At 36.3% G+C, this 22,543-nt stretch overlaps 1 protein-coding gene across 3 annotated transcripts in view; it reads left to right on the forward strand.

Annotated features, from left to right (window-relative positions):
• The window catches only part of ABCD3 (ATP binding cassette subfamily D member 3), a gene marked incomplete at both ends in the record, with an annotated part of 80,893 nt that overhangs the window by 51,457 nt on the left and 6,893 nt on the right, over window positions 1-22,543 (forward strand). For 2 of the 3 annotated variants that reach the window (XM_080690967.1, XM_080690968.1), the window contains 12 exons: window positions 2,289-2,431; window positions 5,294-5,363; window positions 7,800-7,869; window positions 7,957-8,054; window positions 8,154-8,245; window positions 10,034-10,129; window positions 10,216-10,284; window positions 11,954-12,017; window positions 14,317-14,394; window positions 14,488-14,553; window positions 14,649-14,738; window positions 15,181-15,300. In XM_080690967.1, the coding sequence (XP_080547093.1) occupies window positions 2,289-2,431; window positions 5,294-5,363; window positions 7,800-7,869; window positions 7,957-8,054; window positions 8,154-8,245; window positions 10,034-10,129; window positions 10,216-10,284; window positions 11,954-12,017; window positions 14,317-14,394; window positions 14,488-14,553; window positions 14,649-14,738; window positions 15,181-15,300 (1,056 nt within the window). The remainder of the gene's footprint in view (window positions 1-2,288; window positions 2,432-5,293; window positions 5,364-7,799; window positions 7,870-7,956; window positions 8,055-8,153; window positions 8,246-10,033; window positions 10,130-10,215; window positions 10,285-11,953; window positions 12,018-14,316; window positions 14,395-14,487; window positions 14,554-14,648; window positions 14,739-15,180; window positions 15,301-22,543) is intronic. The other variant, XM_080690969.1, reaches the window with a different exon arrangement.

The following is a 22,543-nucleotide window of genomic DNA, read 5'->3' on the forward strand; positions in this document are numbered from 1 at the left end:
TAACAACCAGGAGTACTTAAACATTAAACATGCACTTACTGTTGCAGAGTAATGTCTAAAAAGAGATTTGGAGACTGCCATTTTATTTTAGTTTTTAGTGGTGCATTGCAGTCATATTTCTTAATGGGGTACACGATGGTAGAGGCATACATGCACACATCACTCATTTTGCCCTTCCCCACTTCCCACCCCATTTCCCCCTCCCTCCTTCTCATGTGTAGCTTAGTGATATGTTTGTGAATGTGCATCATGTACACCATTTTAATAGAAAATTCAGATGTTAATATATCAGAAGTGCATTTAGAACAGGTGCAACAGTTTAAAAAATATAATAGTATAAATTGTTTGATATCCCAAGAACTTTATCATCCTGCCTGAGGTATTTGTGATGGTAGGAATCATCTTTAGATTTTCCCTGAGTATCTCATTGAAGTCTAACTTTGGTCATTTAATATGTAGTGTTGTTATATATTTATGTAGTGACTTTTCTGCATGCATATATGTGTGTTGTATAGATACATTTTATAGTTAATTAATAAACATTTTTTGTGTGTGGGTCTGGGGATGGGACCCATGGGAATTTGACCTCTGAGCTACACCCAATACCCTATTTTATTTATTTATTTATTTATTTATTTATTTATTTATTTATTTATTTATTTATTTATTTTGGGGGTGGTCCTAGGGGTAGAACCCAGAGGCTTTCTACCTCCAGGCTATACTCCCAGACCTATTTTATATTTTATTTGGAAACAGGGTCTCACTAAGTTGCTGAGAGCCTCACTAAGTAGCTGAGGCTGGCTTTGAACCCGTGCGTTCCTCCTGTCTCAGCTTCCCAAGTGCAGGGTTTACAAGTGTGTGCCTCCATAGCCCAAAGAATATAGCCCAGCTATATTTTTTTATTTTGAAACAAGGTTTCACTAAGTTGAGGAGAAGCCTCAGTAAGTAGCTGAGGCTGTCCGCAAACCGAGATCCTCCCGTTTTAGCCTCCCGAATGCAGGGATTAGAAGCATGCTCCACCATGCCCAGCTCAATAAAGATTTTAAATAATCTTTTTTTTTTTTTTTTTTGCTTTCTAAAACATTGAGTAGCGCTGGGTGTGGCGGCACACGCTTATAATCCCCACACTTGGGAGATGGAGACAGGAGGGAGGATCGCGCAGGTTCGAAGCCAGCCGTGCTGGCTTAAGAGACCCTATTTCCAAAAATAAAAAAGTATAGAATAGGTCTGGGAGTGTAACACGGAGGTAGAAGGGTTTCCAGGAACCCCAGTACCACCAAAAACAAAAACAAAAACAAAAACCACTGAGGAAAGCAGTTTAATTTGACTTTCTATCTTCTTAACCCTTTGCTATTCCATGATTCAGGTTTAATCATTCTTATAGCTTGTTTTATTATAAATGAATAACTGGGCTTGGTTCCTATAACAAACTGAGCTAGAAGCTTTATATAAATATCAGATGGAATCCTCATAACAACACTATTATCTACTTATTGTAAAATGACAAGTGAATCTGTGAATAGTAGCTAAAATTATATCATATAAAAATGATAAATGGAAGAGGTAGATTTGAAATTTTTTTCTTTCCATTTTAGATTCTAAAACTATCTGAAAAATAGGTAGTGGTACTTATTTGGCAATAATATTTTGGGTTTATAAGAGTGATGGAACTAGAAGTATACTTGGGATGAGAAGAGATCTAATGAAGAAATCGAGAGAATATTAACATTCAAAGGGAAGACAGAAAGAAAGGTCTGAGAACTATTGTGATTTTTTTTTTTTCAATACTAGGGTTTGAAGCCAGGGGCATTCTACTACCGATCTTACCCCAAGACCTATTTTTTAATTCTTCATTTTGAAACAGTGTCTCACTAAATTGTGGAGGGCCTCACTAAGTAGCTGTGGTTGGCTGTGAACCGCAAACCTCCTGTCTCAGCCTCCCAAGCACTGGGATTACAAATGTGTGCCACCACGCCTGGCTATTATAGATTTTAAAACATATCAAGAAACATTTGAAACAGAAGAGTGTTAGATGCCATAGAAAAAGTCAGAACTGTAATTAGAAGTTTTTAGGTGAGCAAATGTGGTAGAATGGGGGATGAGCTAGTGATTGGAGAGGTATAGAGGATAATGTGAATTTTTTCAGGAAAGAAACAAGGAAAATAACCAAAGGAGTAGTTTGTTTCAGTCATTGGAGTTAATTATAGAACCTATACTGTTCACATCCATTGAGTTATATTATGATGTCTTTGAACTTATTGTATCTTTTTTTTTGTCAATAATAATAGGGCCCAGCAAGCATGATGGCCTACTTGGTTGTGTCTGGGCTATTCCTAACTCGACTTAGAAGGCCCATTGGTAAGATGACAATAACTGAGCAAAAGTATGAAGGTGAATATAGGTATGTGAATTCCCGGCTCATCACAAACAGGTAAGGACACATTTGTGAAAGCTATACTGTAAATGTATTTTTAATTTATTTAGTTGTGTTGGGGATTAAACCTATGAATACTAATATAATTTAAATTGACTCCCAAAAGAATAGTATGTATTTACTTGTTTTGAAAATAAACATTATGAAGGCTATTAGTTTTATAAAATAATAATCCCCCATATTCTGAACTGTTTTTCTTGCTAATCATGAAGTATCCTTGATTCAACTCTTACTATCTTTCTTTTGACTAAATTTTTGTTAATTTTACTTTAAATTTAGTCATGATACAGTTCAAGTTGATATTTGCTCACAGTGCTTGTTCAAAGAATTTTTCCTTCAGTTTATTCACAGATGTTTTCATTTTGAGACTGTTTATAATGCTTAGGAATTTATTCTCACTGGATGTGTTTTTCTACCTATTTTCAGATAGTTTTAGAATCTAAACTAGGAGGAAAAAATTTCAAATCTAACTCTTCCATTTATCATTTTTACATGATATGATTTTAGCAAGTATTCAGACTCACTTTTTTTACTTATAATAAGTAGGTAATGCAGTGTTATTATGAGGATTCCACCTGATAAATTTATATAAAGCTTTTTAGCTCAGTTTGTGATATGAACCAAGTACTCAATAAAATTTTTCATATTTTATCTGCCAACCTTAAAGTCATTTTGAGAGCCCTAATCTTTATGTAATCTTCTATATCTCAATAGAAATTTACAAAATTACTTGGGAACTTAGTTTTTAATATTTTCTTCTTCCATTATCTTTTGGATTATTAAAATACACCAGTTCCATATAAGGTTTTATATTGTAGGGAGGAAATATAGAGGGCTAAGTAGTGAGGTGATTTGCCAAGTAAATGACAGGTGCTGTCAACTAGGATGCTTTCACTTCAGGAAACAAAGCACGCCTCCTAAGTGACATTTACTCTTCATATAGGGGCTCCTGAGGCAGAGCTGCCCGTGTTGGCAGTGTCGGGCTCTGGTTCTGGAATGTTCTCTCGCTGCTGCCTCTTTCCTTAGGTTAACTGTTCTTGTGATCACAAAGTGGCAAAAGCAGTTTCAGATTTCACTAGCCTATTCATCCTGCAAAAAGGTCCAGAAACAAAAGAGGCTGTCTCTCCTGTGGTCTCTTTAAGAGAGCAAAAAACCTCTCTCAGAAGTTCCACAACTGACTTCTCCTTTTTATCTCATTGTCCCAAATAAGCATTTGCCCATGCCTAGAGCAACCACAGCAAAGTAATTTGCTCAGACCAGTTGGGACTTATACCCTATAAATGGTTGATCTAGTCCCTAAGGAATGAAGGTGAATGAAAAGAATAGATAACTTTAAGAAAATCAGGATCTCTTAAGAAAAAGTTGGAAAGAATAGATGTTCCATGGGCAGCCATCAGTATTCTTGGGTGTTCAGTGTTTTCAGGCTTTTGATTAGGGCTATAATGACACAGTGCAGGAGAATAATCCTCACCTCATCTTTCTCCCAAGGATTAGGCGTGCAGAGGAGGTAGAAAGAAGTTGAGAGAAAGAAAAAAAAAAAGACTAATTATAGAGATTGGGATTCTCATACTTGGGATTCTCATACCTAGGGCACTGTATCATAAGTGTCAAGAAGTGTGAAACACATAATAAATTTAATACATCTTTATGAAAAGTTAATTTTATTTAAAGGGTTGAGGTAAGGGAGACCCTGCTTTTATGATCGAAAAAAATACAGGTGCATCTTGGAGTAGAATATAAAGCACTTAAAATTTTAAAAGAAAAAGAAGACTTTTAAGAAAAAGCCTAATTGAGTGTGTGTTTATTGAGGCTGTTTGAACTGTGGCTTTCTAGACTTCTTTGAAAATAGTTATCTTGCCTATAAGAGATTTTTCCTGGGATAGTTTACATCATACTTATATAGTCGAAAGACTAAACTTTAAGGTCAGGAAGGAATTATATTTTTATCTCCTTAACTTGCTGGGTATGTGACTTTAACAGATTTTTCTAACTACATGGAACCCTTCTTCATTGATCAAACTCCCCTTCCCCCTTTTTCTAATCAAGATCCTGATGGTCCCGTGGACCCATTCAAGCTAGCTCAGGAAGCAGGTAGCTGTGGGGATATGGTGGCCTTCCGAGACTAGGAATAAGTACTGTGTATCCAGGTCCCCTGGGAATTGGCACTGGGAAGCTTTCAAGACTTAGCCTGCTTTCTGTTTTGCAAAGGCTAGCTGTTCAAGGCATTGCTATATCTTTTCTTAAATGTTTTTACCCCCTCTCCCTCCTGTTTGGATATGTACTTTAATTTGCAGTCTATATATTAATGTCTGTCTTTTTCATGTCCTTTTGTGTATCATGGCATCTTCCTTTGTCTTGCTTCCAATTTCTGGGAATTAGCTGGTCATACGTTTTCCAGCCAGACTACATATGGCACAGGTTGTACATATGTGTACATATGTCACCATATAATCTAGCTATGTGTATATTCCTGGATACATACGCTGAGTAGGGCGGATGTACCAGATAAGCGCAAAAGTCACAAAATATTCATTTCTTTTTCTTTTTTCTTTTTTACTGTTGGGGGTTGAACCTAGAGGTGTTCTACCTCCAAGCTACACCTTCAGCCTGATTTTATTTCTTATTTGGAAACAGGGTCTCACTGGGTTTCTGAGAGCCTTGCTAAGTTGCCGAGGCTAGCTTTGAATCTGCAATTCTCCTATCTCAGCTCTCCAAGTACTGGGATTACAAGCATACGCCACCATGCCTGGCCAAAATATTCATTTAAATACAAATGTTCTGTCATCAAATACTATATTTTAATTACTTTTTAGGCTTTCACAACATGAAAGCTAATTGCATATTTATTTTCTTTCACAGTGAAGAAATTGCCTTTTATAATGGGAATAAAAGAGAAAAGCAGACAATCTACTCAGTCTTCCGAAAACTGGTAAGCTAACATACTTGAGGCTCATGTACTTATGGAAAGATTTTATATTTTTGGCCTATGCTAAAAAACATTAATCTTGGGTGTGTGTATACCTATATATACATAAACATCTTCAAATAATTATTTAAAATGGCTTTCCAAGATTTTTATACTGTATTTTAGTTAAAAATATGAGATTAAAAATTATCAATATATTAAATTGTTCTTTATGAAATTTATATTTATTAAAACAATCTTCAGTGTGTTCTTTTTACAGTAGTTGCTTAAGGAATCTTACTTAGTGATAGTGATTCCTACAGACAGTTCTATTAGCAATCATGAAAATACATAAAGATTATTATGTAGAGTGGGGATTAGGAAATTTTCTCTGTAAAAGACAAAACTATATGTTTTTTAAGCTTTTTAGATTCAGTCTCTGTTGCTTCTATTCAAGTCTGCTACTCATAGGTAGCTATATACAGTATGTAAATGAGTAGGTATGGCTATGTCTTAATAAAACCTTATTTATAAAAACAAATGGCATGCCAGATTTGGATTATGGAGTCATAGAAAGTAAAAACTACAAGTTTTTATTTACTTATTATTTGGAAAATTTGAATTGAAGCAATTTTTATGTTATTATTCATCCAAAAGACACTGAGTACCATGTAGGGTACTTGATAGGTGCCATTGAGGTGCTAGTGACAGTCAGATAGATGGTGAACATGATGGGTAATCCTACCTTAGGGGAGCTTACATTTTAGTGGAAGTTTGTGAAATTAAACATGTATTATATATTAGAAAAGTTTAAGCTATTTTATTTTTTTATTATTTATTTTATGGCATTGGAGATTGAATCCAGGGACCTCTGAGATCCAACCCCTCTTTTTTATTCTTTATTTTGAAACAGTTTCACTAAGTTATAGAGGTCCTCAAATTGCTGAGGCTGGCCGTGAGCTTACAGTCCCCCTGTCTTAGCCTCCCAAGTCCTGGGATTACAACTGTGCACCACTACACCTGGCTAAAGTTTTAAATTATTTCAGAAATGGAATTTTTGCCTCAACACATTTAACATGACTGAATTTTCACAATGCTAATTAACAAACACATTTAAGGGGCTGCTATTCACCAGTTTGCTTCTTCACATGGCTTGTTTAGCCTCCCTTAGATTTTCAGCACAACTGTTAATCCTCTAATGAAGCTTTATCTTCTGTGACAAGCCTGTTTGAAATGACCTCTGATTGTTCATTGTTCTTTTGGTTTTAATCATCTTTTTTCTTAAAAGGCATATTGTAGTTTATAATTATCTTGCTTGTTTCCTGGTTATACAGTTTGACGAGGATGTAAATTCCATGAGCTCAGGGACCTGCTCTTTTCCGTGTGTTTGTTGCTATATCTCTAGCATTGAGCACAATATCTGATACATAGTATTCATTGAGTAATATTCCAAACATTACTGTAGTTGTAGAAGATAGTAATAATAAGTTACTTTCTACTGGCAAAGTCCACATTTTATTGGAAGAGAGTTAATGTAGTGTAAACAATTGGATATTCTATATAATTTTAGATAATAATGAATTCTGTGACCCAAAGTGAAATAGGATAAAGTGATCGCGTATGGTGGGGTCTGTTGCCTAGCTCCTTTAGCTGAAATGGACAAGAAGGTCTTTCTCAAGAAGGAGGTAACATTTAATCAGAAAACTATATGAAGAGAGGAAGTTAGTCATGAAACATGAGTATGTAGAAGGAAAGCATGGCTAGCAGAGGGAACAGCAACAGGAAAGTCTTAAGACAGGAACATGTCAGAGGATCCAGTGTTGCTGCAGCTAAATGAGAAGGAGCAAAATAGAAGCAGATGAGCTTGAACATGGAGCCCAGTCAGTGCCAGAGCACGTAAAACCTTGAATGATCTAGTAGGTGGGCATTTTGAAAACACTGATACACATTTTTTAGATGAAACATATTTTTTGGATTTGTAATTTTGAGATAAGGCACACTCAGATTAAAACTACAGATTGAGCCATGAACACTTAGTTCGGATTGGGCGTAATACCAAAAGCAAAGCACTGAGAGCCTGTCTGGATAGCCAGTGTTTCATCCAGATTAGCTCATCCGTCCCTTCCTTCCCTGTTGGTTGTTGTTCAGTTCGGGGCATTCATATCTGATAGTATTGTAAATACAATTGTTGTACTTTTACATAATTTCTGTTTTGTTTACATAAAATGTAATTTCTGTTTTGTTTACATAAAAATGCTTTCATGAAATATTTGGCATCTGCTCTATGACCAGCATATGTTCAGTAAAGTGTGATATACAAATATAATCAGAAATTGGTAGCATATTCAGTAGGTGTTTGTTCAATAAATGAATTATATGATTTGTTTTATCCTCATCATAGATTTGTTTTCTTATATTTGTAAAGAAAAATATTTATTTTTTGTTTTGGTTTTCTGCTAGGTGGAGCACCTGCATAATTTTATTTTGTTTCGGTTTTCTATGGGCTTCATTGATAGCATAATTGCCAAATGTAAGTATGTTTTAAAAGAAAGAGTGCAGTGAGTTTTTGGAATAATAGAATCACAGTGGCATTTCAATCCTGACTGTTTTGTTTTAGACATTGCCACTGTAGTTGGTTACCTGGTTGTCAGTCGTCCATTCCTAGATTTGTCTCATCCTCGTCATCTCAAGAGCACACACTCAGAGCTTCTGGAGGTAAAGTAATAATAAGACAATGGAAATTTAAAATAAAAATAAAGCCTCACTTTTAGTTTTAGAAATGTAAGTAAACACCAATATTTATTTTTCTTTAAGGATTACTACCAAAGTGGAAGAATGCTTTTGCGAATGTCCCAAGCTCTGGGACGAATAGTTTTGGCTGGGCGTGAAATGACTAGATTGGCTGGGTAAGATTTGTAATAGTGAGCAGTTGCAGAGAATAACTTTTTAAGTGTGTTTCCTTAATGACTATGCCTAAGGAGGTTATGATAAGAGGGCAGTATTTCTTACTCTAGGAAGCTGGTTTTGATAGAAAATTAAGGAAGAATTTTCTCTGACATTAAGCTTCATGTTCCTGAAGACAGCTGATTTGAGCCATAGATTGGATTAGTGGCTCTCGAGCTGTTTGCTTCACGGACATTGGCATTTGAAAAGGTGCGAAATCATGAATCATGCCAGTCTTAATTCACAGAAATTTCACTTAATGACTAGAAATTTCTCATTTGAACTTTTTTGTTTCTACCATACATTATTTTTTCTTAGATTTATCTTAGGAACTTTATAAAATAAACAGATGAAGTTAGTTTTATAATAAAATTTTTCTTAAACCATGGAATGGAATGAAATATTTCAACATTCATACTCTAATGTAAAGTCCATGGTGTGGTATAAGAAACCGTCACAATGTAAAAAGCACCATAAATTTCGGATTATCTGAGGAAATTTGATGAGTTAATATCTTTCCTAGGCATGTGATCTGTCTTCATCTTTCTTCCTTCTTTCCTTCTGTGACAATTAATGTCTTCATGGCAAGATAGAAATTATGAACCACTGTGAGGAGTTTCTTTCTGTTGAGCATCCTGACCTTTCTGCCTTTCTCTTGTGTCTTTATATAGTTCATGGCGTGTGGGGTGGTTTTTTATTCCTTGAGGTGGTTTTTTTTTTTAAGCTACTGTATTAAGGTGTGATTGACAAACCAAGAAAAATTTACATATTTAACATGTACAACTTAAAGACTGTGAAGGTAAGTATATATTTATAGTCTTGATGCATCATTACATCAAGACTGTAAACATATCCATCACCTCCCGTGGTTTCATTTAGGATATTTCTGCTTGTTATTTATAAACATTACTGTTTGGCTTCTCTGATGCACAGTACTTTCCCTTTTGCCACCGTGTCATTCTTACATGGCCCAACCTCTTGTCACTGGCTTTGATTTCTCTATTGCCTCAGGAATAATTCCATCTAATATTAAGAACTTTTTATCTTTCCTCCTTTTCAGAATAAGAAAGAGGGAAGGTCTCCAATTTTTCCGTTTGTAGGAGGGAGTCTGCATGTGGCATACAGATAATGTATTCTTTCCTCAGACAGAAAGACTAACTGTACACTTGACTTAATAGGTCACTTCAGTAGCAACTGCAGGGTATATACTTCCTGGGTATGAGGCATGCAAAAACAGTTATCTTTTTTAGTATCCTACTAAAAAAAAAACTTCCTTTTTTTTGTTTTTTGGTGGTACTGGGGTTCCTGGGACCCCTTCTACTTCTGGGCTACACTCCCAGACCTATTTTTATACTTTTTTATTTGGAAACAGGGTCTCTTAAGCCAGCATGGCTGACCTTGAACCTACGTGATCCTCCTGTCTCCGCCTCCCAAGTGCGGGGATTACAAGTGTGCGCCACCACGCCCAGCAAATTTTAACAGGAAACAACTGCCCTGTCTATTAAAAAGGTGTCATGTTGTTGGGGTGGGAATCCTATGGAACCTGTTCCTGTATCTTCAGGTTCCTGCTCTTACTGAAACAGAATACGGGTACTGTTATTAATAGTTTATATTGATGAGACTTCTTTTAGGTTATTTTATTTAAACTGAATGAGTAATAACTTTAGAAACTTCAGTTAAGTTTATGTAAGAAAAAAGATGTAATAATAGTCTGGAGTTTTGATTTTGGTATCCTTTTTAAAAATTTTTAGTTTTACTGCTCGGATTACAGAATTAATGCAAGTACTAAAGGATTTAAATCATGGCAAATATGAACGAACAATGGTCTCACAACAAGAAAAGGGTAAGTATGAATGTCAGAGCTTGAGGTCACAATTTTAAGTTTTTGCTGACATAATATGATACTTTAATATTTATTTTCCATTTAAGGTAGTGAAGTGTTACAAGTCAGTCCCTTGATACCTGGTACTGGAGAAATCATCAATGCAGATAACATTATAAAGTACGTACAGAGGTTTCTTAGAACCATAAACTTCTTAGTAGCCTTTATCTTTTAGCTTACAGTAGCTTACTTTTATTTTTTTATTTTTTGGTGGTACTGGGGGTGGAACCCAGAGGCTTTCTACCTCCGGGATATACTCCCAGACCCATTTTATATATTTTTTGGAAACAGGGTCTCACTAAGTTGCTGAGAGCCTCACTAAGTAGCTGAGTGGCGTTGAACCTGCATAAATTATCTTCTTTCTTTAAAAAATAGCTTTGAGAGATCACTGACATAAAATTATATAAGTTAAAGTATAAAATTTGATGCTTTGATATGTAGACATTATCAGTTGATCACCACATTCTAGCTAAGTAATGTGTCTGCAATCTGTACATCATTACTATTTGTTCATGTGTATGTAATGAAAATTTAAGATCTATCTTGGCAAATTTCAAGTATACATGTATTATTTTTAATTGTTGTCTCTGTGCTGCCTGTTAGATCTCCAGAACTTACTCCTCTTGTATCATGACTAAAACCATATTCCTTTGATCAAAGTCACATCCATCTTCTTCCTGTTCCCTTGCCCCTTGTCAACCACCATCCTACCCTCTGCTCCTATGAATTTGACTATTTTAGATTCCATATATAAGTAAGATCATATATTTTTCTTTTTGTGTCTTATTTTGCATAGCATAATGTTCTCTATGCCAAAAAATGGCAAGATTTTCTTCTCTTTTGAGATTGAATAACATTTCATTTTTCTGTGTGTGTTATTCGTACACACACTATATGTATATACATATATCTACACACACACACATACACACACACACACACACACACACACACACAAACACTTATTCTTTGTCCTTTCATCAGTTGAAAGTCATTTACGTGGTTTCTGTATCTTGGCTTGTGAATAATAGTGCAATGAACATGGGCTTGTAGATACTTCTTTGAGATACTGATTTTAATTTCTCTGGATATCTGCCTAGAAGTCAAATTGCTGAGTTATATGCTAGTTATATCTTTAATTTTTTGGAGGCACTTCCACCCAGTTTCCCATAATGGTATATTAAATATTTAATTTGATATTGGAGATTGAGCCCAGGGAAATGCATTCAGTAGGTAAGCGCTCTACCAGGGTTACACCCTCAGCCCTAATTTACATTTTTATCAACAGTGTACAGGGCTGCCTTTTCTCCACATCTTGCCAATACTTACCCTTTGTCTTTTTGGTAATAGTCATTCTAACAGATGTAAAGTGATATTCATTTTAGTTTTGATTTACATTTTACAGGTATTGAGCACCTTTTCATATACCCTCTTTGCCACCTAAATTTCTTTTATGAGGTATCTAGGTCCTTGTCTACCTTCCTCCAGCCCCAATTTTTTGGTAATAGGGTTGGGACCCAGGAGCATTCCACCTCTGAGCTATATCCTCAGCCCTTTTTATTCTGAAACAGGGTCTCACTAGGTTGCGGAGGGTCTTACTAAGTTGCTGAGCCTCTCTTCAGACCTGTGGTTCTCCTGTCTCAGCCTCCCAAGTACTAGGATAACAGGCATGTGACACTATACCCAATCCTTTGCCTGTTTTTAATCAGATTGTGTTTTTTGATTTTGAGTTGTATGAGTTTGTTTTTATATTTTAAAGTCATTCTCTTCTCATTAACTTCTTGTATAGGTTTGATCATGTTCCTTTAGCAACGCCAAATGGAGATATCTTGATCCGAGATCTTAATTTTGAAGTAAGTTTGTAAATGTTCATATGAAAGTTTAAATCATCTTGAATATAATGAAATTATATAATATTTGCCCTTTGTAATTGGCTTATTTTAACTTGTTTTCAAGATTTATCCATACTGTAGCATGTATCAGAATTTCATTTTTTTTAAGGTTGAATATTCTTCCATTGTATGTGTATTAGTCAGTTTTTTGTTACTGTAACAAAAACATGAAATAATCAACTTACAAAGAGAAAAGACTTATTTTGGCTTACAGTTTTAGAGGTTCCAGTCCATGATTGCTTAGCCCTGTTGCTTTGAGCCTGTGGCAAAGCTGTATATCATGGCAAAAAATGTGAGTCAGAGCAGAAGAGCTCCCTTTATACTTGGGGAGTGAAGGAGAGGGAGAGGAGGGGGCTGGGGTCCCACTCTCCCCTTTGAAGCCATGCCATGCCATTAGACCTCACCACCTCCCAATTGTACCACCCCAGGGGACCAGGCTTCTAATCCATGGGGATTTAGGGGATACTCAGGATCCAAATTTAGCAGTATGTTTGTACCACATTTTGTTTATTCATTCCTCTGCTTGGGTTGCTTCTACTTGTTTGGTGTTGTAACTAAAGCTGATGACATCCCATCACAGTGAAAGCCATGGTCCTTCCAGTGACTTGCAATCCCCTGTGGATGTGCCTGCCGCTGTCCTGCTCCCACCTGCTACATTTCTGAGCCTAGGTCCTCCTGCTTTTCCCTTCTGCTCACTCATTTCTAGTCAAATCAGCATATCTCTCCCTCCCTCTCTCCTCTCTCCTCTCTCCTTTCCTCTCTTTAAAGGACAGGTACATTGCTAGTTCAGTTCCTTTGCACCAGTTTTAGTTATGTGAAGATGCTGCTGGACCAGTTTTTGTCTAAATAAATTCCTAATTCTTTCAAAGTTTTGTCCAGTTGTCATTTTCAGTGAGATCTACTCTGACCACCTTAAAAATATAACTTCCCAGCCTGCTTCCAAGTTTTCTTACTCATGTCTGTTTTTTCTCCATAGCATTTTTTTCAAGTATAACTCATTTATTATACATTCTCTTTTACTACTTTTCTCTTTTCATTAGAATATAGACAGATCAGGGAAGAGGTCTTGTTTTTTATTTATTTATTGTCTCTCATTCACTAATGTAGCCCTATTGTCTAAAACAGTCAGACACAGAGCATTTAATAAATAACTCATTGAATTAATATGAGCTAAATCTTACCAGTTTAAATAATTTTTCAAAGGCAGGCTATACAGCTAGGGTAACCTCTTGCCCTCTGATTTCTTCTCCTGCTATGCTATTTTGGTGTTTAATGTTGAAAGATAGAAATATAATCTGGGTTTTCTGATTCTTTACAGAATTGATTAGACACTTAGAAGGCTATAGGCCATAAGCTTAGAATATAACCACTTTTTACATTTTCATATTTATCTTTACATAACCACCAAACAATTTCGTGTCACTTGTTAATATTTGTAATGTACATGCTCTTTAATCCAACACTTCTAATTTCTAAGACTCTGTAGAGTCATTTCTTACTAGTGTTTAAGTTTACTTTCAGACATAGAAGTTCATTGCAGTATTATCAAAAGAGAAAAACAAAATGAAAGTGACCTAAATATTTAACCAAAGGTGGGGTTGTTTAAATAAATTATGTTGTATTCTTACTGTGGAAAATGCTGCAGACATGAAAAGAAGGGGAGAAAGGATCTAATATACTGGCCTAGAAGAATGTATCCTTGTTAAGTAATAAAAGCAAGTTGTAGACCAGTTGTATATATTATTTGTTCTTTTTTAAAGACTGGATATACACACTTTTTTTTTAGGACTTAGAGGGTTTTTTTTGTTTCTGATTCATATTCAGCCCAGTGATATTAATCATTTATAATTTTTACATGAACAGTGTAACAATAAAAACTGTGAGTAAACAAAAGTTTCCTCACTGTACTCTTAACTCTACCTAATGTTATAGTTGCAGAAAAAATAGAAAGCTTATCAGTAGCAGGGCGTGGTGGTGCACGCTTGTAATCCCCATGCTTGGGGTGGCAGAGACAGGAGAATCGCACAGGTCAAAGCCAGCCGTGCTAGCTTAAGAGACCCTGTTTCCAAAAATAAAAAAAGTATAAAATAGGTCTGGGAGTGTAGCCCGGAGGTAGAAGGGCTTCTAGGAACCCCAGTACCACAAAAAAAAAAAAAAAAAGAAAGCTTATCAGTAGTAAAGAGCCAGTTAACTCTAAAGAAGTATTTATTGCATATATTTTCAGTTGATTTAATTAATTCATAGATTAATATTGTTTCAGGTTCGATCTGGGGCCAATGTTCTAATTTGTGGTCCAAATGGCTGTGGAAAAAGTTCACTTTTCCGTGTTCTTGGTGAAGTATGTACAAATTTGTATCCAGATTTTGCAGTCTGATTTTGCTATACTACATTGTGAATTTCACAATTGCTTCTCCCCCCCCCCCTTCTGTAGTTATGGCCTCTTTTTGGAGGACGTCTAACTAAACCTGAAAGAGGAAAGTTATTTTATGTTCCCCAGGTGAGAACTTGTTTGAGATGTTGTATAATCTGATTTTAAGATATTTTTATTTATGTTTTAAACACTCCTAATGATTTTTGCTCTGCTATTGTCAGAGACCTTACATGACCCTTGGAACGCTTCGAGACCAAGTGATATATCCAGATGGAAGGGAAGATCAGAAAAGGAAGGGGATCTCTGACCTGGTAAGGGAATGTTCATCGGCTCCATTTCACATTCTTTATGTGAATCAGTTAAGGACTTTAAATGGCATGTAGTTTGTCCTAACCTGTGAATTTAAACCTTCCAAAGCCATTAATTATTATGTTCCAGGTTGAGGTAAGATGACAACCACTTTGCTTAAATATGACTCATTGTATGTTTAGCTGTCTTTACACTATTATTTGTTTTCTTATTGCCTTCATCTTTTGATTTTGCACAGTTATTTTCTTTAAACTACTAGACAAATTTTGTCAAGGTTAGTATAGCTAGGAACTGACAAATTCAGGGCTACTTTTGTGCCACATTCTTTTCTGCGAGAGATATCCCTTTAAGTGGTATTGTCAGTGGAATTATTGAGATTCTAGTTTTAAAAAACTAAGAATATTGGTTTATGATAAGCTCGATTTTGTCTTTTTTTGCTGAAAGGTACTGAAGGAGTACTTGGACAATGTGCAGTTGGGTCATATCCTTGAACGGGAAGGTGGATGGGACAGTGTTCAGGATTGGATGGATGTACTTAGTGGAGGAGAAAAACAGAGAATGGCGGTAAGTGTACCCTCAAGACTTTCACAAAGCTCACATGCTCACTCAAAGTCACTCCTAGGGTCTGGCATTTTGATTAATAAAGACAGTTTTATCTTCCTCTTTAGTAATTATTATAATAAGGGCTATTTTAAATCCTAGAGTGCTTAGAAATGTTTAACTATGAACTTGCATTCAAGTTTATAATCTTTTAATAATGCTGCCATACCTATGGAAGGAAAATCTACGTATTAGATTATATGCCATAAATCAGTTTTCCTAAAAGTTGGGAGAAACTTTGTAGCACATTGCTCTGGAATCTGTGGTAAATGTGGTTGGTTATGAAATTTCAGTATCTTTTTCCCTACAGAGACCTCTTTTGTCTCAGTCATTCCATTCTCCTTGAAATGGCTGCAGGTATTAGAAATGGTCAGCTCTTCATTTCATTGTCATTTTATTTTCTATTCTTGCCCTGCCCTTCCACTATTAAAATTTTGTTTCATAGCTGCTTGAAGTTATTGTGAATTTAAAAAAAAATTAATATAAAGAAGCATTTCCGGTTTCAGACAGATTCATCATGTTTGTCTCTTTCCTCTCCTCTCTTTCTTCAAGAAGGAAGTTGATCCTAGTGGTTTCAGCCCATAGATTAAACAGGAAACAATAATAAATATGTAGATTTAATATTTTTCTAAAGGGAACTTAAAAACTGCTGCTGCATGTTATGCACAAAATTGGTTTATACCACATGAACAGAGAATCACAAGTTTGGTTTTGGTACTTTTTGTTCCTCTTTGTACTCAGTTGTATAGAACTTACAAATTCAAAATGAAAAGAAAGCTGTTCTGTATCAAACCATTTAAGCAATAAATGTTGTTTTTAAAATGGCAAAACATAAATAAATTAACTATTTTAATTTTTATGATAACTTAAACCAAAACTATGTACTAAACACTACATGGTAAGAATCATTATTGTGGATACCCTGTTAAGAGGAAAACTTCTAAAGAGTCATTTTCTAACTATGCAAACTATAATTTGAGTAGATACAGAGAACTTTTTCCCTTCAGTGTAGCTTTATGGAAATTAGAGAAAACTATAGCCAAGGAAAGAAAGCAAAAGAAATGGTTGTGGTAGAATTTCTTACCCATTATCTTCAGGTTATATTCTTTTTTTAACCTCAGAGTTCCTGATTTTGCATGTTCTTTCCAAAATCATAGCCACTCTGTATGAACTTATTAACATCCTAATATTCCTAATATTATGATTTGCCTGGCTAGTGCTGCCACATGAGATTAATCTAGTATGAAGAATGAATTATAAAAGGAAAATAAGTATTTGTTATGTTCAAAATGGAAATTGGGCTGAAAGAGGGAGAATTCAAAACATTTGGGCATTTCTAGAGTCAGTATTCAAGATGACTGTAGACACAACTACAAGTCGAGAACACGTTTAAATTTATATATTAAAACTTTAAAGAAATGGAAGGATAGAGTTCATAAATGGACATAGTGGAATCTCAGAGAAAGAATAATAGATGTGCATAACAGATTTTCTGTGGTGTGGTATAAGTGTATAGATGGGGTAATATTTTCTGAAGGTAGGATGTTCAAGGGTGTGCTTAGAGGAGTTAGAGGTTCTCTTGCAAGAGGAAGGGGTGGGGAGTAGAGAGCGGGCAGGGGAATCCTAGAAAACCAGATAATCCCATGACAGAGTAGTCTAGAAGTGGAGAGAGCTCGCTCACCCCTGGGAGTGCTGCACATGTACCTGGAGCATGGCCACATCTGCAGGGTAGGCTCTCTAGGCCAATGTTTGGAGAACCCAAGGTAAAGTTTAAAGGGCGGGGGTATATTGTTTTGTTTCCAAGGGAAGAAAGGGAAGGCTAGTGCAACAAATACTATCATTGGTGAATTTAGGTAAAGAATATATGTGTAACCAGGCATGATGGTGCATGTCTGTAATCCTAGTACTTGCTGAAATAGGAGGCTCACAAGTTCAAAGCCAGCCTTAGCAACTTAGTGAGATCCTGTTTCAAAATAAAAAATAGAATCAGGCTGGGGGTGTAGCTTGGAGGTAGAATACTCCTGGGTTCAGAACCTACTACCACCACTCCCAAAAGTGTGTGTGTGTGTGTGCGCGCGTGTGTGTGCGCGCACACATGTACATTTTACTGTTCTTTCTGGGTTTTTTGGTAGAATCAAAAATTGTCAAAGTAAAAAGGGGAAAAGAAGACATGATGTTTTAGAATAACAGACTTGAAAGGCATAACCAGTGAAAACAATCTATAAGAGTGATAGGTAACCTTGCGTAAGGAACCTTGGGTAAGAGGGGTCACGACTGGAGTTGGGGATATGAGAGGAATGGAATAATACTATTTATTGAATACAGGATTGTGCCCCAGTGAACACAGTCAGGATAAATATAGGGAAATAGGATTCTTAATCTATTGTTTCGATAGTATAGAAAACTTCATTAAATGGTATACTTTATTATTAGTTGAGAATCTGTTCTGTGCAAGGCACTGTGCTGAGTCCTTCCTTATAATCAGTGTTACAGATATGCTGTAATATGAGGCAGACCTCAATTATAGCTACAAAGAAAGCACACTGGGATAATGATGAGAGAAAGGTTAGTTTCAAACGGCAGTTACTGTTCAGTCCTCCCAGCACCGCTGGGTGGTAAGGTACAGACAGGTAAAGAGTCAGAGAACTTAAGCAGCTTCCTAATGCCACACAGCTAAAAGGCAAAGTGAGATTCAGGCGAGGTGGGTCTGATACCAAAGTTCTTGGTCTTATCCAATACCTTATCTAGCCTTGTATGTGCAGGTGGGCTGAAGTTTCCTCTCTCATTGCTAGTTGATATCTCAAGTGACATTTCCCTTTATTACGCCCATTGGGCCCATCCATCAGTAGCCAGGATTACTTCCACTGATATCATAAAATTCAGTTATTTTTTTTCTACTTTTTTGTTCTTTCTCTTTAGTTATTTTTAGTTTTTGAATCATGATATATATATATATATATATATATATATATATATATATATATATATATATGAGAAAGGTTGGAATATGGAATATTTATTAAACTATGAAGGATACCAAACCCTCTACCAGAGATAGCATTGTTAAAACATTTTGTGGTTTTTAAATCCATTTTTATAATTTTTTTCTTTTACCTTAAATTGGTATCTTCCCCCCTATTTCAGACTCACTGAGAGCTTCAAACATTACCCCTTCATTTTCTAGTTGTTTGGTTCCCTTCTGATGCTGTCTTCTTTCCTGTGCAGTGTAAGGACACAGTCCTGGTCTTCATGCCTAGATGCCCCAGAGACGTTCTTAACAGAGTAGACTGATGATCCTTGCCCCTTAACTTCCCTTCCTGCGTTTGTTTTTTCACATTAACCAGCTGTTTGCCTTAGCCCAGGCTTCTGAACACAGCAGAAGAAAATGAGACCGTGGTGCCTGGGTCGGTGCCAGCTTGTCGTCCTGGTTTGCAGCCTGAGAGGGCTCACAGCCTGTCCTGGCAGTCACTTTACTTGTGTTTACTCCTCTCTATTCATACAAATCTTTTCACAACTACTAATCTTGAGTTTTTACCCTATTGCTTACTCTGCTGCTCTCAGAAGAATAACTCACTTTGTACTGAAAGAAAAAAGAGAGAGTATTATTCCAGTTAAATGACAGCTAATTTTTGAGTGCGTAATAGGTGATAAGATCTATACTAGATACATCACACAGGTTATTTTATTTAATCCTTACAGCAGCCCTGTGAGACAAAAACTATGACTGCTTCATTTTACGGAGGAAACTGAGCTTTCGGACAGTTATGCAGCTTGCCCAACAGATGTGGCAAGTAAACGTTACAGCTGGTGAAGGGGCTGGTGTAGCCAGTAAGCTCAGGTTCATGTTCTTATCACTTTATCTTCTCTGTATTGTGGAATCACTACTGAGAACTCTTCCTCCTGTGTGCCTTTGTGCTGGCTTGACCTGCCCTCCCTGCTCCCTCTGTCTTCCTTCTTGGGAAAGGCTATCTCCATCTGTCTTCAGAGACCCTCTATTAGACCTCTTGCTTTAAGTTATTACCCTCTCCCAGCCTCCATCTCAACTTAGTATCCTCTGTCCTCTTTCAGAAAGATATTTTCAGGTATCTGATCTAGAAAACAAACTCTGTCTTAACAAAGGTGGTCTTTACTTTTTGTTTTCTGCAGAGTGATCTTGGTAGTGTTGTATTCTTGCTGCTTCCCCTTTTCACCTTGTGCAAATAGACACAAACCTCAAGAAAGCTGTTTATCCATTTATCAAATATTTTTATTTTTTTATTTAGCTTTATTATTTTATTGGTGCCCTATAGTCTCACATCATAATGTGGATCATGTTGATAGTGGCATATATTATACAGTACTTGTTGCATATATTCACACAGTACTTGTTGCCCTCACCTCCACCCCCACTTCCCCCTTTCCCTTTCTCCCAATACTGAGTGTCCAGGTTAACAATGTTATATTCACATGTATACATATATTTGAATATAGCTTTTCTGTTAATTAACCTCATCCTTCTTCCTCCTATACCCTTCCTTTCAGGCTTTGCTGAGGTTTCCATATCAGGAGAATTGTACACCATGACCAAGTTGGTTTTATCCCAGAAAAGCAAGGCTGGTTCAGCATACGCAAATCAATACATGTTACTCACCACATAAATAAAACTGAGAGCAAAGACCACATGATCATATCAATAGATGCTGAAAAAGCATTTGACAAAATCCCATTCATGGTAAAAACACTGTAGAAAATTGGAATAGAAGGAACATATTTCAACATCATTAAGGCAATATACAATAAACAAAGCCAACATCATATTGAATGAGGAAAACTGCAAAAATTTTTTCTAAAATCAGGAATAAGACAAGGATGCCCACTATCACCACTCCTTTTCTTTTCCTTTTTTTTGGGGGGTGGGGGTACTGGGTATGGAACCTAGGGGCATTCTACCTCCGAGCTACACTCCCAACCCTTTTTTTTTAGTCTTTTTATTTTTGAAACAGGGTCTCACTGAGTTGCAAAGGGCTTCACTAAGTATCTGAGGCTGTCCATGAATTGCAATCCTTCAGTCTCAGCCTCCTCCGAAATGCTGGGATTATAAGCGTGCGCCACTACTCTCGGCTCACTACTCCTTTTTAATATAGCCCTTGAGATTCTTGTCACAAAAATAAGACAAGAGAAGGATATCAAAGGAATTCAAATAGGAAAAGAGGAAATAAAATTGTCCTTGTTTGCAGATAACATGATTCTATATCTAGAAGACCCCAAGAACTCAACCAAAAGACTACTGAAGCTGATTAACCAATTCAGCAAAGTGGCGGGATACAAAATCAACCCAAAGAAGTCAGATGCTTTTCTATATGCAAACAATAAATCCACAAAGAAAGAAATAAAGGAAAAATATCCAGTGTTACCCTTATACAAGTGTTTGGTACATAGTAGTGATTAAAACATAGTCTCTTGTAAGTTTAAGTGAGTAAGCAAAGAAAGACATACAGCTCACCATATACAAAGTGCTGCAGTTACAGAAGGAACCCACTTGGATTGGAATGTAGGTAGGGGTTAAGGTTGGTTTCTTTGAGAAGGTAACATTAAGCATAAATTTGAAATATTTAAGGAGCAGGGTCAGGCATTTGAGACATGGGAGGAGTGGAACACTAAGCCTCTGGGGCCTGGGACACCTTGTTGCTAGCAGTTGGGAGCAGAGAGTACTGGCTAGAATGTTCAGCTTAGAGCATGAGTAGGAGTAAGGTTGTGCAGGGCCTTGGAGCCATGGTACAGGAATTTGAATTTTTTTCACAGTGAAATGGGAAGTTTTTGAAGGATTTTAAACCAGAGTAAAGTTCTCTAATTTGCATTTCAGACAGATTCTCTCTGGTTTATGGAGAGGTGCAAAGAGGAAGTGGTCACTAAGCCAGACATACAGGTGCCCTGAGCTTTAAACTCCACAGGACTTACTTGAATGGATTGCAGGGGTGGGGGATGGGAGTGTACCCAGGAAGAGAAGGAAAGGATCCAGGAGGATTTCTTCTCTCTACCACATGAAAGCAGCTCTGTTAGTGCCACTTTCAGAAATGATGAAGATTACAGGAGAAAAATGGATTTTAGAGGGAAAAATTTAGAAAACTTGTTTGAGTTTTAGATTTTTAAAGACCTAAGAGTCCTGTGAGTTATCCAAGTGGAAAAATCAAATAGAAATATATGTACAAACATACATACATACATCTGGAAATTAGGAAAGTATGTATGATGTATTTATTATTTTTACAAATAAGACTTTTATTTGAAATTGTAGGATTGGACAAGATTACTCCAAAATGTATGGTACAGGAAAAAGAGAAGGGGACCTAGGCATTACCCCTTGAGGAGCCCTCATATTTAATGCTCAAATTAAAAAGTGCTGAAAAGAAACTGAGAAAGCTGCAAAGTAGGAAGACGCCCATGGGCCTCCCTGTCACTCTCTCAAGGAGGGAGTGGTCATCTGGTTACAGTATTGCAGAGAAGATAAATTGGATAGGCGTAAAAATATAACCATTGGTTTTGCAAATGGAGAGCATCGTTAGGGACAGATGACAAATGAGGATATCTTGTTAGACAAAGGATCGGCATAAACAGTTTCCAGAAAGTAAAATACATGTGGAAAGTAAACATGGGAAAGCGTTTAGCATTCCTGATAATCAGAGAAATATAAGCTATAAGTCTTGATGTTAATATTTATTTATTTATTTATTTATTTATTTATTTATTTATTTATTTATTTTGGTGGTACTGGGAGTGGAACCCAGAGGCTTTCTACCTCTGAGCGATACTCCCAGACCTATTTTATATTTTATTTGGAAACAGGGTCTCACTAAGTTGCCAAGAGCCTCACTACGTAGCTGAGGCTGTTTTGAACCTGCGCGATCCTCCTGTCTCAGCCTCCTAAGTGCGGGGATTACAAGCATGCGCCACCACGCCTGGAATATTTTTTATTTATAAAATTATCAAATGCTCTAAAAAATGAGCATACCCAGTACTCATAGCAGAGACATAAAATAGTGCACTAAAAAAATCATTGGTAGGAATACTAATTGGTATCATTATTAAGCAGAAATGTTTAAAAGTAGAGACTTTCTTTCACTTGAGTCACCTATGGTCTGAATTCTAAGATTTGGTTAAATATATAGCCTCTTGTTTGTTTAGTGAACTTTATTATTTTATTATTTATGGGTGTGTGTGTGTGTGTGTG

The sequence above is a fragment of the Muscardinus avellanarius genome, assembly GCF_963383645.1.
Source record: "Muscardinus avellanarius genome assembly, chromosome: 3".
In the NCBI taxonomy this organism is placed as follows: Eukaryota; Metazoa; Chordata; class Mammalia; order Rodentia; family Gliridae; genus Muscardinus; species Muscardinus avellanarius.